Raw genomic sequence first — 15,975 nt, 5'->3', positions numbered from 1 at the left:
GGCCTACCTGATGCTTGCGCTCTGCCTCCTCCTTGGCCCTCTTGGCACTCATCTCCTTCCGGAGCTTCTCCTCCTCAGCCAGCCGCATCCTCTCTGCCTCGAGGCGCCGCCGGTACTGGGGAAAGGAGCAGCCGCGTAGCCAGAGAAACACAGACAGACCTTGCCACAGCTCTGCCTCACCCCCACCCATTCCTCCCCCAGGCTCCAAAAGGCCATTGAGTTGGTCCCCTGGTCGCAATGGGATGGGCTCGTTGGATCCCAAAGCCAGACCAGATGCGCCTGTCTCCTTAAAATTCACGTGGGACCTGAGCCTTAGCCTCTAGTCCATCTCTGCAGGCAATGCCAAGACTCCCTTCTGGCCTTGACTTCCTCAGCCAGCACCAGGCAGGGGTCCGGAGACAACTGCGTGGGTAGCACACACTTAGACACCACCCACTCTTGGGGCTCAGAAATCCTCTCACCTCAACCCGGAGGCGCCTGTGTAGCCGCCGGGCAATCATGCCTCGGGCATAGGCCTGCACGGTGATCACGGCCCAGAGGCGGTGGCGGAAGGCCTTGCGTACCAGGTAGGCCCGGCAGCGGGCCTGGAACTCTATTATGCGCTGTCTGGCCAGGCGGTACTGCTTGTGCAGCTTCCGGGAGCGGTGCAAGGCCTGCAACCGCAGGAAGCCAAGACGAATCTGCAAGGACAGCAAGCCATGCTCAGACCTGAGCTTCCACAAAGATGAATGAGGCCGGCAGCAACACCCAGTGCGCAAGCCTCCATCGGACTGGACCCTCCATCAGACTGGACCCTCCATCAGATTGGACCCTCCACAGACTGGACCCTCCTCAGACTGGACCCACCAAGGTACCATCTACATCATTCAAACAAGCCCCACAGTGAGGCCTGCTTCCTTCCAGGAACTCCAGCCTCAACTAACCAGTGTCCTTTTCTGCCCATTTCTCTAATCCAAGTCCAGGTTGCAGTGAGATGTTCCACAGTATGTGACCAGGTCTATCTTGGGTCATTCCAAAGTCTCAGTCTCATGTTTTAGAGCGAAAATATTCCAAGAGAAAAGCTGACAAAACACGGGGTGAGCCCTAGAGCTAGATCAGGCCTTTAACTGAAGGTAAGATATAGCTGGCTGGGCATCCTCAAGATGCTGCTTAAATCCTGCTGCCATGGTAACACAGCCTGCTTCCACAGTCTAGCTAACAGAATCAGGGGTTGAGGTTGGGGAGGGGGACTCACCAGCTCATAGTTTTTTCTACAGTGGTGGCCCCGCCAATGCCTCTGGATCAGTGTGGCGGCGCTCTTCAATCTCAGGAAGTTGGACCTGAAAGAAAGACAGGGCTGGGTGACTCCAGAGCAGACAGCCAGGGTCCAGGAGTGCCCGGATAGCACCCTGGGCCCAGGTCCTGTGATCTCCAAGCTATGTGATCTTCGGCAAGGCATAGAACCTCTGTACCACAGCGGAAGGTCTGAGGAGTGAAGCCTGTCTGTCCTTCCTGCCTGACAGGGTTATCACAAGAGATCTTTAAGGCAGAAATCAGAAAGGTGCTTGTTGAGTGGGTGAGTGTATGGCCAGATCAATAATGAAATAACGCGAAAGGAGAGGCTTCACGTTGTCCAACTCCTTCACTTTGTAGCTGAGGAAGCTAAGGCTTGGGAGGCTGGGACAGAGCCCCTGTCACTGTCCGCCTCTGAGGAGTCCAGTGCTGTTCCCCTGTACACAGTAGCTGTTTCTCAGATTCCACAGTCACCTCCGGCTTGATGGGGACAGAGAGCACACAGCCACAGCAAGGGTCTACTGAGAATCAGAAAACACAGGAGGGAAAGGTGGGTGTGTCGTGGCTCAAGCCAGCACTCCAGGGCCTGTAAGCGGGGTGCGTGGAGAAACAAAGCTGAGAGCCACACGGAGGATGGGCGGGGCAGGGGCGACACTGGAGAACACTGGACGGAGAGCAGGCATCCAAGAGGCTGGCAGACTCACAGCTAATGGGGAGACAGAGGGAAGGACCAGATGAACGGCAAGCAGGGCGTTTGTGGGTTTCTGTGGTTCCTTCCTGAAGCACACTCTAGCGTAAGTCTCGCCATGTGTGGGCCATCACAGGCGTATGCATGTTCTCAGTGTAGAATATGATCTACTCCTGAGCGGAATGTCGGTAAACACACCTCCTGTCTCCACATGCCTGGGAAGGGCAAACGACTGTGTGGTCTGGTTCCTGTAACGTGACAGGGCTGCCTGGACCTTGTACCTGTGTGTTCCTCTGTGACCCTGTGACCATGTGTGCATGCCATGCACATGTGTGATGGTTTCTGTGTGTGCACCATTGGTATGCATGTTTGATCCTGGTGTTCACGTGGGAGAGTGGGGGTTGGCACAGACCTGTCTTTGAAGCCCCGGATGACCTTCTGGAGGAGGATGACTCTGTCCGTGATGGCCTTGTCCCGCTCTACCTCCAGCAGCATGTCATGGTGGTCCTGAAAGGCAGAGCTCCTGAGAAACATCCCCCAGGACCTCCTCTTCAGGCCAGGCAGAGCCAGTCTTCCTTCACTGCTAAGGCTTGGGGCTCTATGTGCCCCTCAGACTCCCAACCCTGCCGAGGCCTTGCAGTGACCTCCTATAGCCGCTGCGACCATTCCCCAGAAGCCGGGGGATTGAAGACTGGAGAACGACGCAAAAATGTCACTTCCTGGTTTCCCCTGCCATCATCTCAGCCCTGGACCCTGTTACTTTTCTATTCAGGATCTTGGTAGCAGACTCCTTACCAGGAGTCCCCTGGTGTCCCCTCTGACCCTCTCCTTCATATGTAGTTGGACAATGTTCTTTTTTTAAAAAACAATCAATTTTCAGTCCTTTTTAATAGGTATATTCTTTATTTCCACATTGGACAACGTTCTTATGACCTTCCACACATACTCCATAGTATGTGCATCAACTTGGCCTCAGACTCAAGACCACTCCAGACATCTCCAGCTCTTCCCCTCCTCATTTCTAAGCCCAGACACACACACACACACACACACACACACACACACACACACACACCACACATTGTGCTGGATAGTGTATCAGAGCCACAGAAGAGCAGGCATTTGTGTCCTCATTTGGAAGCCTGACCTTTGAGCCTCACAAAGGAAAGGTAAAAAACAAAACAAAACAAAACAAAACAAAACAAAACAAAACAAACAACTGTCTAATAATCAGAGACACCAGGTGAGACTCAGGAGCTCACCATGACCTTCTCAGTGAGCAGATGAACAGGCAGATGGGTGGATAGACGAATGGGGGGATGGCGTTGGGACATGTGAGCTCTTAGAAGTATTCCTAAGAGTACAGATCGGTGAGCGCGAGGACGGTGGGGCCCCGTGAGTCTTCTGGTGTAGACGCCGCCCCACCGGCTCTCTACACTGTCACATGAGGCACTTGATACCCCAGGTCGGTAGCCTGCTCCCTGCCTCCCCTGGCTTGACTTCGGTCCCTCGCTCTTCTCTAAGCCTGTGAATTGGGCACAGGACTTTCTATCCCACACCACTAGCAGGGAGACACCGGGAGGCCGGGCACCCAGAACTCACTGTCCAACCCGCTGTCCAGGAACACAGAGGGAATGCAAACATCTTTCCCAAGGACGAAGCCCTGTGTCTGCACAGGAGAGGCAGGACTGGTCAAAGCCCACACCAAGAGGAGTTAGATAGACCCCTAACCAGACCCTGTGAAGGCTGCCTCCTCCCCCTGCCATCTCCCAGATGGCCTGTGTCCAGCCCTGCCCCCATTGAGGAGGGGCCCTGCTCTGTCACCAGGACAGAGGAAATGGAAATGAGGAAGCCCACACTGCCGCTGCTGTGCAGCTGCTCTCCAGGGCCATGGCTTCTCGGAAGCCCAGTCTCTTGCTCTCGGGTCCACCATTTCCCAGGAGGCTGTGGGGGCCAGGAACCCTAACTGCTGTGCTTGGATGCTGAGATAGAACCACAGACCATAGTACACAGCTGACCTCATGACCCTGCCTGCAGAAAGCCACAAGGGACCTGAGGTCCACTCTAGGCCATCACAGGCCCAGCCTGTCACACACAGAAGAGAAGGCAGATGTACTCAGTAACTTGTCCGAAGCCCCCAGGCTGAGAAGCACAGACCCCATAGAGTTTGAATGCCTGTCATGGGTCTGACGAGACAACCCACTTTGGCCATCCAGCTTTAACCTGGAGTTAGTGCCTGGTCCCATGATTAATGTATACACACACACACACACACACACACACACACACCAAGATACCCTGTAGCCCCCTCAGAAACATCCGTACATGGAGACCTCTGGACATAGCAGAGCCACAGCAGTCAGAACAGGCTGCACTCACCTTCAGAAAGATCTTGGTTTTGCCAATCTGCCAGTCATCGTGCGTGCCCAGCACAGCCTCAGCCATGCGCTGGCATGTCCCTCGGAGGTCGCCCTGGCAGAAGACAGGGGTATTGACAGTATATGGAAAGACCCCCCCCCCAAGTGTCCTTCTCAAGACCGAGAGGCAGGTCTGTCTGACTGGTCCAGGCTGGCCCCGCCTTCTGTGACTGTTTTCTAGCTGACTAGATGACAAAGGAAGGCTTCAAGAGTGTCCTCCCCTGCGGCAGTACCTGATGTGGACAGTGCAAGCTCCAGTCACTGTCACACATAAAACTGCGGTCCTCTCCCTGTTGGTGCGCCTGGCCTTGTACCTGCTTGTATGCTGGCTGCACGCCGGGCAGCAGCACCCGGTAGCGCTCCACAAACTCCACGAAGCTGTAGCGAATGGGGTAGCCTGCGTGGCGGATCCGGATCGTCTCCATCATGCCCGAATAGCGCAACTGGCGTACACACAGGTGCCGGTCGAAGAGCTGCGGGGCCAGAAGGAAAGGTGTCACGGCAAGGCCACTACCCGGATGCAGGCCCTGCCCCATGTCTGACCAACACAGACAGAAACACACAGAAGTTGAGGCCTCCTGGGAGTAAAGCCAGGCAGGAGGCCAGGTCTGCTGTCAGACCCACACGACAGCAGGAAGTGGGGACCTGCAGGTGGACAACCGAGTGCTCTAGGATCAGATCACAGAGAAGACACAGGCCCGTGTCCCTTGGGAAGGGTCTTCCAAGGCTGGGGGAGGGCGAGCATAGGCGGAGGGGCAGACGCTTGACAGTGCAAGCCCGGCTGGGGAGAACATGGAGGGAGCTGAAGAGCCTGGGCCAGGACGCAGTGGAGGCTGTCAGGAGGTGGGTACTCCACGCTGCCCTTTAGGTGGTCTCAATGCAAAACCACGGTTATTTTAACGACTCCTGTCTGGGGGCTGGCTGCAGTGCCCTAAGGAAGAGGCACTGTCTCATAACCGGCTCAAAGTAGCCACTGTGACGGCTCCAGGGCAGGGCTACACCCTGAGGTCAGATGGACAGACAATGCAGAAAACAAACCCGGGGTCTTTCTGAGGCCAGGCTAGGAGTCTGGACCTGGTCCCATGGGTGGCTGGAGCCAGGGAAGGTTTGCAGCAGAGAGCTATGAGACATGATTTACTTTAAGAATAACATCATATGCTGGGTTGGGCATGCTGAATCCCAGCAATCAAGAGGCAGAGGCAGGTAGGCCTCTGTGAGCTAAAGTGTATAGCAAGGTATAGGCCAGGTAGGGCTACACAGCAAGACCTTACCATAAATGAAGAACATGAATGGTGGCACCCTCAGTGTAGTGGAAGGGTGCTGAGGGGAGGGGAGGGGGACAAGCTACTGAAAGGAGGAGGCCTGGGCTGGGAACAGGTCCTAGGGAGCTCAGCCCTGTCACCCTGCATGTCCACTCCAGAGGGGACCTGAGGTCTGAGGAGGACAGGACTCACCCACTCTGGGAAACGATTTCCTGGCGGGGACAGCATGTGCGGAAGGTCAGCTTCCGCAGCCATTTCCTCTCTCTCTGGGCCACTTTCCCCAGCCTTCCTTCCCTCCCTAAGCCCCACACCCAGCTTCCCCTGGAGCTCTCCCCTCCTTTGGATAAACAACACCTCCAGTGCCTGCACTGAGACAGAGAGCTAGCAGGTAGTCAGCCTGTGGCACTTGAGCCCCTCAGTCCCTGAGCCCCCATGTGACAACTCACAATTGTCACTTCCTCATATGCTGAAAGGGACTCTACCCCATGTATGGAAGGGCTAACAAATGCTGTCTCTAATGGTAAAAAAAGAGGGATCTTCAGGCAAAGGCGTCCAGAAGGACTTCCTGGAGGAGTTGGTCACTGAACTGAGGTGAGGAGAACTTTGGAAGGAGGGGCCCCAGCATGAGCCACACTCTTATTTACTAAGCACTTAACAGGCACCCTACAATCTCCAGGCATGGTCTCTGGGGATTTTTCATTCTCAAGGAAACTGAGGCACAGGGCAGTGTGAGAGAGCAAAGCCAGCGTTTATGTGACTGTGGAGCCCCTATGCCCCCAGCACCTTGACAAACCCTCTAGTCCCCAGAGAGAACAGGCTCCCCATTGCCCACCTACCCCATCTGTCTTGCCCCTCACTCCCCACCCTCCACCCCCGCCAACCACACCCCCTCCGAGGCTCACCATGGGCTTCTTGAACTCGTTGGGTTTGATGCAACGCACAAAGAAGGGCTGGCAGGCGCCCAGTGTGCGCATCAGCAGCTCCAGAGACCGCTTGAACTGGCTGCTGAGTGTAGGCGAGCGCTTCCTGGTCTCCGCACCCTGTGGCAGGGGACAGACAGACAGGGATGGGAGGGGCCACGCCTTCCCCCTCCCACCCTCCAGCAGCTGTCCAGGAGGGCAGAAAGCACCAGGGAAGCTCACCAAGATCAGTATATGGGTAGCTGGGGATCTCCTGGGACACCCCTGGTCTGAGCTGGGACTTGGACCTCAGATACCCACTACAGGGAGCTCCTGGGCCCTCCAATAGTGTCCCTCCAGACCCGCTCCCCACCAGCAGCTGGGAGACTCTGGCCCGCAGCAATCCCTCTGAGTCCTATTCCCTCTCCTTGTAAATGAGGGGTTCAGACTTGGTGTCCTCAGGAAACTGAGGTCCTCTTAGTGTCAGGAGTTAGGCGAACCTAAATTCAAATGCCATACATAGCCTAGGCTGACCCATAAAGGGTGCTGAGGCTCCATTGTTTCCTAAGTGAAACACTGCTGTCAGTCCAAGTAGATAAGCAGCCACCTGGGGTGGTCATTGCACCCCCTGGGAGCCTTGGAGGTGACAGCACAGCTCATGACTCCCCCTTTTCTGCTTGTAGGATTAGTGGGCAGGCTGGGGAAGTGTGGGTGACCTGGATAATCCTGCAGAGATAGGCTTCTGTGCTCCCAGCTGCTGTGCTCCCAGCTGCTGTGTGAGCCAGCCAGGCCCTCCGCACCCCCTGCCTATATGTTGTCTTCTCAGAACATTGGGAAATAACTCTGGAAGAGCTGAGGTCAAGCAAACAGGAAGCGAGCCTTCTGGAACATTGCAGAACTCAGATTAGAAAGAACACGGTACCACCACAGACTGCTTTCCTGGCCATTTTTATGTGTGTGGGTGTGTGAGAACTCACTAGTAAATTTTATTTTGTTGTAAGATTTTACTTTTCCAGAGCTATAAATCAATCCTATCCTTTGGCATCAAAAGTGTGGCATGCAGGGAGCTGGAGAGATGGCTGAACAGAGAGGAGCACTTACTGCTCTTACTGCAGAGGACACAGGCAGCGCCCAACTACCTGTGAGTCCAGCTCCAGGGGATCTGGCGCCCTCTGCTGACCTCTGAGGAGTCCTGCATACCTTGCTGCATTTATATACGTGTGTGTGTGTGTGTGTGTGTGTGTGTGTGTATGTGTGTGTGTGTGTGTGTGCGCGCACTCACACACATATATAAAATAAAATAAATACTTTAAACTCTGGGGTGCAGAAGGGTGTGTGTGGCTTTTGGGAGGTAAACCAAATTCAGGTGGTATGCCATAATCAGCTTCTAATCAGCCCTGTAGGAAAGCAAATGTTTTGGTTCTGAAACAAGAAGTAGTTTTCATCTCAAGTTCCATTGAAGAACATTCAAAGTTTCGTTGAGGGGAATCTAGGCCTAGGATACTATTGTTCTGCTTCACCAGGATTCTGGATTCAGCAAAAGCATATACACACTGAGTGTGTAGTTCAAATCAGAGCATCCCATAGCACACACCACACACTCGTAGCATACATGCACCCAGTGCACACATCTCACCGTGTGCACACTCCCACGAAGAGCATACACACATACCACACACACGGGCATCATACAGTATCGTACACACAGGCAACACCCGAGCATGCAGACACTACACATGCTGTGCATAACACAAACTCCCACATGCATACAGCATGCACACCATATAGCAGACATGACCTAGACATGACATCCACACCAGGCATGTATAGACTACACAGATCACTCACAAATGCATACCCTGCATGACAATGCATGTAATTCACACACAGCACACGTGCCATCCAGAATACATGCATATATGCACTACACAAGCACAGCAAGAACACAACACTCAGCACATTTTCTGAATGCATACTATAAAGTGCATGTGGCATGCATACTCTGTGCATGCATGTATGCATCACTCTCTCTCCCCATGGCATCGACACACAGCAAGCACACTATGTAGCACTCATGCGTGTACATGACATGTATACACTAAGAGCACATGACACACTTCTCTCGCAGCACACACCGTGCATACACATGCACAACACACACATGGCATGCTCACTGTGTGGCACAGGACATGGACAATGAGAACACACAAAACACTGGACAGGGCACACACCCTCCAAGATTCTGTCATCTTGAAGCTTTTCCCTGCTGTCTGTCCTTCCTGTTGGGGTCTCATGAGGACAGGTCTGCCTGGCTCTCCGCTATGTCACCAGGGCCTATGTGCACCAGGACACACATCAACACCTCGGTCACCTGGGGTGTGGCTGCACAGCTTCCTGGTGTCCTCCATGGTGCACAGACTGCTCCCTTCCAGCTGTGCAAGCCAAACCCTTAGGAACTCTCCTCAAGTCCCTTCTCTCCTATGGGACAGGCCATTGGGTCCTTCCCAGAATCTGAGGCCACTCACAGTTCCCGTGGCTGGGTCCAACCTCAGCCTAGCTCTCTCCTCTCCACACTTCACGCTGGGCTCCTGCCCTGCCACCATGTCAGCCCCGTTCACAAAGCAGCTGGGGCGTGGGTAAGGAAATCAGCCACATCCCTTCCCACTCAAAACCATCCAGTGGCATCCGTTCACTTCTTGGAAAGCCAAGGTCCCTACGAGGATCCATGACAGCCCCAGAATCTACTCCAGGGCGTCTGTTCCCCACCATGTTTGTGCCCTTCCTGGCACTCCAGTTTCCCAGTTCTGCCCGGACACACTTGGAACGTTTGCACACACCCACCCCTCCTCTCCTTGCAAAGCCTGCCTTGGAGACAGGTAGTGTTTTCACGGTCCTACCAGTTGTGTAGTGATGCCTGTCCTGTGCCTCATGCACAATCACAGGGCCTGCCACTGAACCCCACCTCATCCCTCTCCATGCCCCCCTCAAAATGCTGCATGCTTTTTAACTTACTGGATCTCTCACTGTTCCCCCTCTGCTGGAACACTAAGTTTGGGTTTGGTTTGGATTGGTTTCCATTTGTTGGCTGCTGTGTCCTGGGACATGGGCAGTGTGTGGCATATACAAGACACTCAGAAAGCGTCTGTAGACTGAATGAGTGAATGGCTGAGGAGGTGAAGGAGTGCATGGGATTTGCTCCCCTGGCCTCAGCTATCTGGGTTCTCATCTGCTTCTGTTTTATTCGGGGAAAGCATCCTTCCTGGTGATTATGGATTCCTGGGTCATTGGTGGATGTTCAGGGATGAGACAAAGACTGAAGCCAAAAAAGTTCAAAGGCCAATGTGAAATGGGCACAGAAAGGGTCTGAAAAGAGGCAGCTGTCACCTTGGTGTCAGTGTCTGCCCATAAGCAGGCACAGTGCAGGCAGAAGTGAGCAGCTGTCCTGTGGCCCTGGCTAGGAGGAGGCATTCATCCGGTACAGCCCATGCCTGGGTAGGTGGCCGACCTCTCAATCACTGATCCCCATGTCAGTAGGGCAGGGCAGGGCATGGTACTCTGAACTGCCCTGGGGCAGCAGGCACAAGAGTCAAAGGAGGAGAACTCAGGAGTCAGGGACCTGCCCAAGCAGAGGGCTTAGGTTCCTGTTAGCATGCACTGTAGGTTTCCATCCTGAGGGAAGGGACTGTCTTAGGGCAATTCCCACAAGAAAGCAGCCAAGATTCCAGTGGGTGTAGATCCTTCTTGGACTGGGGATCCAGTCCAAGAGTAGAGTAGTTGGTAGAGCTCTTACCTTGGCAGCACGGAGACATGAATTCAATGCCCCCAAAGCCATATACAAAAAGATAAGTTTGGCAGTGCACACTTGCAATCCCAGTGCTGGGGGACAGGACAGGCAGAACAGAACTGGGACTCACTGGCCGGCCAGTCTAACCTACATAGCGAACTCCGGGTCAGTGAGGAAACCCCCCAAAAAGGGGGGAATGGCGTGGATGTGGCTCCTGAGGGCCAGTATCTGAGGTGGCCCTCTGACCTCCATACACATATGCACACACTCACACACACACACACACACACATACAGACACACACACACAGACACACACATACAGACACACAGACACACACACACAGACACACACACACACATGAACATGCACATTCACAGACTCTTATCTGCTGCCCCAGGGCGGCAGCCCAGTGCCATGTGACCCATTCTAGATGACAGGTTGAGTCACATCAGGATTGGAACCTGTCTCGGCTCAGTGAAGATTACAGTCAGTCACTGCCAACATGTCTATATGTATCACAGCCAGGAAAGAATGGGTGTGGGGTGTGTGTGTGTGCGGGGAGGGTATGTGTGTATGTATGTGTATGGGTGTGTGTGTGTATGTGTGTGTGTGTGTGTATGTGTGTGGGGGAGGGTATGTGTGTGTGTATGTGTATGGGTGTGTGTGTGTATGTGTGTGTGTGTGTATGTGTGTGAGGGGGGAGGGTATGTGTGTGTGTATGTGTATGGGTGTGTGTGTGTGTGTGTGTATGTGTGTTATGGGTGCAGGGACCAGAGGCATCCACAGGAGGGAAGAGAGAGGATTCTATCTGGACAGGATTGGTATTTACCCCTCCCCTTAACACCCAGGGTGTTGGGTCTATCCTAGGGCTCTGGGAGGGAACAGGCCAAATATGTGTGTAGTTAGCACTTGGCAGAGAGGAGACAACGCTCTGGGAAGGCGGGGTGGGGGGGGTTAGCAAAGAGGAGGTGGGAGGGTGGTAGCCGAGGGCCTCCAGCTCCTTTGGAATGCCAACTCCACAACAGCCAAGACCTGAAGGAGGGGACCAGAGCAGCTGTTCTCGCTGATCTCCCCAAAGGATGTCATTAGGATAAATGACCTCAGTCCCACATCCACAGAACAGAAGACCACCTGTATGTACACTTAAGTGTGCCATCAGAGCCCCCACTGAGTCTTTGGGGCCTGTGGGCATAGAAGCAGGTACAATAACAGGAGTGGGGCAGAAAAAGACTTGGGCACATTCTCCAACTTTCTTCTTGCAGGCCTCAGTTTCCTCTTTAAGAAACCGAGATTACCGCAGCACACACAACTCAAAAACCAAAAACCACTCCAAAAACCACGCCACAAAAAAACAAAACAAACAAACAAAAAACAAACAAAAAAAAATCAAAAAACACTCCACAAAAGACAGAACAATCCAGCCCTCTCTCCCTTGGAGTCAGCCCCATGAGGGTGAGCTCTGGGCCACAGTCATCCGGGCCCCAGGCTGGGCCTTTTACCTTCGAGGAAGCCGCTGCCTGGCCGACAGTGCCGGATGAATAACCACAGAGAAACTATAAGGGGAACCACAGGCAGGTGAGGCAGAAGAGGGGAGAGTCAAACAGCCTCTGAGACGGGGTGGGAGGGCCTGGGCTAGAGGTCAAGGCTGGCCACCATCCCAAGCATGTCAGACACCTGTACAGGCACAGGAGAATGCTGGTCCCCCTCCCTGCTCACCCCTGTGCCCTGGGAAACAGGGACACAGAAAGGAACAAAATAAAAGCCATAGAGCCCAGTAAGAAACTCCAACTGCCAGGCTCCTGAGCAGTGCAGGCGCTCCTGTCTCAGCTCAGGGTCCAGGTGGCCCACCTGCCGTATTATCCTATGTCTCCCCCTGTGACTGTCTAGAGGTGGGCTCCATGGTAAACGCCCAAGTGAGCTTCCGCATAGCCCTTCTCTGAGCCTCATACCCCAGTCATACCCTGGGCCAGTAAAGGAGGACCAGACCGAAGCATCTCCCAGGCCTTCCCTTCTGGAGCCCAGTTACAAAACTCAGGGTGGGGTAGAGATTCATGCCTGACTCCCAGAGTCCCTTCTGCTCAAAGGAGCATCCAACAATCTTACCATGGCCACGTCGGCCTGGAAAATCTGCTTTACGAACTTGTTCCGGGAAGAGTGGACCAGCTGGATGATGTCCCCGTGCAGGGTGTCCCGGTTCTTCTCCAGGAAGCCTGGGAGCAACAGAGAGCAGTCATGGCTCCCTGTCCCACCGCTGGGCAAGGGCTCCCCAAATCCACAACATCTGAGCCACAAGGACCCTCAGAATTCACCTTGCTTACCCACACCCATTCCACGGTGTGGGCATGGCCTGGAGAGGACAGTGGCTTACTCAAGATCACAGAGAAAATGAGGAGCAATCCCCCAAACACTGCCCCCCCCCCACTCAGAGCCTATGTAAGAAGCACAGGAGATCCCTGAGTCATTGTGAGCCCTTTGATCTAAGACACCAGAGTCCTTGTGAAGGGATCATCTGAGAGAGACTATATGTTGATCTTCTAAGCTAGCAATAGGGTGGCTAATTACCACCACCCCACAACTACGCAGAACAATGTGATTTACGGGTCTTCCCTGTGACACCAGAGCAGCCATCTACGGCAGAGCTAGCAATCAAACCCAGGACCCTGGTCCCAACCTAGAGGAAGCTGCCATTCTCAGGGACAGAGCAACAAGGAAGATGCAGGAGATGAGGTATCCACAGGCTAAAGATTCCGGAGGGGTGGTGACACAGCCAGACACAAAACTTGGGCCACCCCTGAAGGCCTGGTATGGTAATTGAAGGATAAATTACAACAGCAGGGTCTCTTATGCCACCCTCACATGTGACATGAAGAAAGTCCCTTTCAAGGTTTTGGTGTCCCTGTCTGAGAGAAGGAAGGTAGCACTTATCACCTATCAGGTCCTGCGCGCACACACACTGATTTCTGCACCAGTTCACGGGGGAGCATGACCCTGGCCCTAGGTGGCTCTGAATGCCGTGGCCTCGTGGGTGGGAGCGTTGGGGCACTCAGGACCTCAGTGTATTACGCCCACGGTGAATGCCAGCTTGGGCTGGGCCTCTCTCACTTGGCTGGGTGGGATGCTCATCAAGGCTCTCTGCAGGAAACTGCAGAATTGCAGGAATTGCAGAGCTGCAGGTGAGGCGAGCGGGGTTTCTACCCTCCGCCTAATTTCCAGCTTTTCTTTTTAAGATTTGTTTTTTAAAACAGACTATGAATCTGGCTGGTCCAGAACTCACAGAGATTTCCCTGTCTCTATTTTCCAGGTGCACCACCATACCCAGCAAGACTTATCTTCTGGATGTGTGTGACATGGAGGGCACCGGATCCCTTACAGCTGGAGTGAAAGGCAATTGTGAGCCAGCCAGCATGTACTGGGAACTGGGCGCAGGTCCTTTGGATGAGTGGCCCCCTAATTTTCAGCTTTAAATGAGCCAGCTGCGTGTTCTTGGGAGAAGAAGATGCCTGGGCATCCACTTCAGTGTGCTGGCCTTCTTGCTAGAAGGTTCTAGGCCGCACTTTGCGTCTATGAGGTTGTATGAGTCATGGAAGAACAATTCACGCGCCCACATGAACTGGTCCCTTCTGAGCTTCAGTTTCCCATAAGGACCCAGAGGAGGAGCTGCACTGACGCAGCGCCCACAGCAGCACCGTTTGCACTCGCTGAAGGACAACCATGTTCCCATCAGCACACGAACACGTAAACTGTGTGGTATAGTCATGTGATAGAATATTGGTGAGGCATGAAAATCACCCATGCCACAACATGGAGGAGCCCAGGCCAGACCGTGATCCGAGATGTAAGCCAGACCCTAGGAGACAAATCCTGTGACTCCGATGACCTGAGGTAGTTAGGTGGTGAGATCGTAGCAGCAGGGCAGAGTGGAGGTACTGCTGGACTAGGCGAAGGGTGGGAGGGATGGATGATGGGTGGATTGGCTTCTGTGTGGAGTCGTGGAAACCCGTGGAAGGGGTGGTGAAGACTCACAGCATTGTAAATGCCCATCAAGCCACTGACTTGAATGTAAAGCGGTTACAGTGGTAAACTTTGTATCATGTATGCTTTGCCACAATTAACTTTTGAAGGGCTGTGGATCCCCAGTATCACAAAAGAGCAAAAGCAAGCCCAGAATTCAGGAGGCAGGGGGAGGTAATCTCCAGGAGCTCCGGGCCAGCCTGCTCTACACAGTGAGTCCCCGCCCAGCTAGGCCTTCAGAGTGAGACTTTGTCTGAGCACAGACAGAGACAGACACCCATCACCACTTGTACCTTGACTCTCATAATAGACAACACCCGCAAAGTGGTTGATTCCAAACTGGGTCTCATGGCTGTTCTTGGGTGGCACGTAGTTGGCATTGAGCTTGTGCTGTGAGTTCAGCTTATGCAGCATGGTGGCATCCGTGCCCTGAGGGGATAGAGTGGCTATTGCCAAGCCTCTGCTTCCCATCCAGGGCCTCTCTACCCACGGCCTTCCGGCCTCTCCTGACTTTCTCAGTAGCTACCCCCCTCACACCCGACACAGGTTCTTGGCCTCACTGCCAATCTGCTAGGTGGGGGTGAACCACAAACCTTAATGCACACCCCAGGCTAGGGCATCTATTTCTCATAACTAAAATAATTGGAAGGCTAAGATTGGGGAATATCTAGAACCCAGGAGTTCAAGGCTAGCCTGATCAATAGAGCAAGACTCTAATCTCAGTTTTTCCTCCTGAAAGCAATACTATGTTTCCTTCCCAGGTGAAGCCAAATTCTATCATCAGCATCTATCCTGAAACAGCTATGTAGATCTTGATGGTGTGGCCCAGGGCCCAGTGGAAGGCAGGAAATTCCTGCTCACCACGTGGACACCCCAGAATCAGCCCAGAGCACCAGAATGGGCTCGGGTTGCTCCTCCCAGGTGGCAGGTGGGGAAGCTGAGGCTTGCCACGCCCACCTTGGGGAACTTGCTCTCCTCATCGATGAGCGAGATGACGTTCATAGGCCGGTTGGCGATCATGTCCAGTGCGTCCTGGTTGTCAGTGAACTCGATGTGCAGCCAGTCGATGCTCTCCAGGTCGTATTCCTCCTGCTCCAGCTTGAACACGTGCCGCACGAAGAACTGCTGCAGGTGCTCATTGGCAAAGTTAATGCAGAGCTGCTCGAAGCTGCAGAGGGCGGACGACCTTGGACATGTGACACCCAACTTCTGCCCTGTCACCCGGACCCAGCTCTGCCTAGATCTGCAGCTTGACACAAGACTCCCACCAGGTGGGCTAGGGTCGAACTATCAAGTCCAACTCCTATGCTGAAGACAACTCTGGGGACTGGCAGGGGCAAAGGACATGGCCAAGGTCACTGTGGGTTAGAGAGGGAGGCTAGAAGCCAGGCTCAGGGCTCTTTCCTTGAGTGACCAGGCCCTATATATGGGAAATGTCAGAACACTAGGAAGGTAGTCACTGAGAGGCCAAGGCTGACAATATCCAAACAAGCAGAGAGGCCTGACGCCAGCCCAGCTAAGCAGCAGCCTTGACTCGCATATTCAGTATGGTGGTCTTGGGGATCCTGTGACATTCTACATTACAAGAGTTGAACTGATTTGAATTGAAGTGACTCTGGTCATAAACTCAGAGACCAGC

At 53.8% G+C, this 15,975-nt stretch overlaps 1 protein-coding gene across 1 annotated transcript in view; it reads right to left on the bottom strand.

The window, feature by feature from the left end:
* Positions 1-15,975, bottom strand: part of Myo7a (myosin VIIA) — a 62,069-nt gene that overhangs the window by 26,629 nt on the left and 19,465 nt on the right. The window contains 10 exon segments of the mRNA XM_052158294.1: positions 8-115; positions 462-680; positions 1,235-1,319; positions 2,373-2,467; positions 4,340-4,432; positions 4,692-4,850; positions 6,542-6,679; positions 12,429-12,535; positions 14,630-14,765; positions 15,294-15,504. Coding sequence (XP_052014254.1) covers positions 8-115; positions 462-680; positions 1,235-1,319; positions 2,373-2,467; positions 4,340-4,432; positions 4,692-4,850; positions 6,542-6,679; positions 12,429-12,535; positions 14,630-14,765; positions 15,294-15,504 — 1,351 coding nt within the window.

This window comes from Apodemus sylvaticus, chromosome 1 (assembly GCF_947179515.1).
Source record: "Apodemus sylvaticus chromosome 1, mApoSyl1.1, whole genome shotgun sequence".
NCBI classification, from domain to species: domain Eukaryota; kingdom Metazoa; phylum Chordata; class Mammalia; order Rodentia; family Muridae; genus Apodemus; species Apodemus sylvaticus.
Note: the sequence above shows the minus strand (reverse complement) of the source record. Positions and strands in the feature narration are given on the sequence as shown.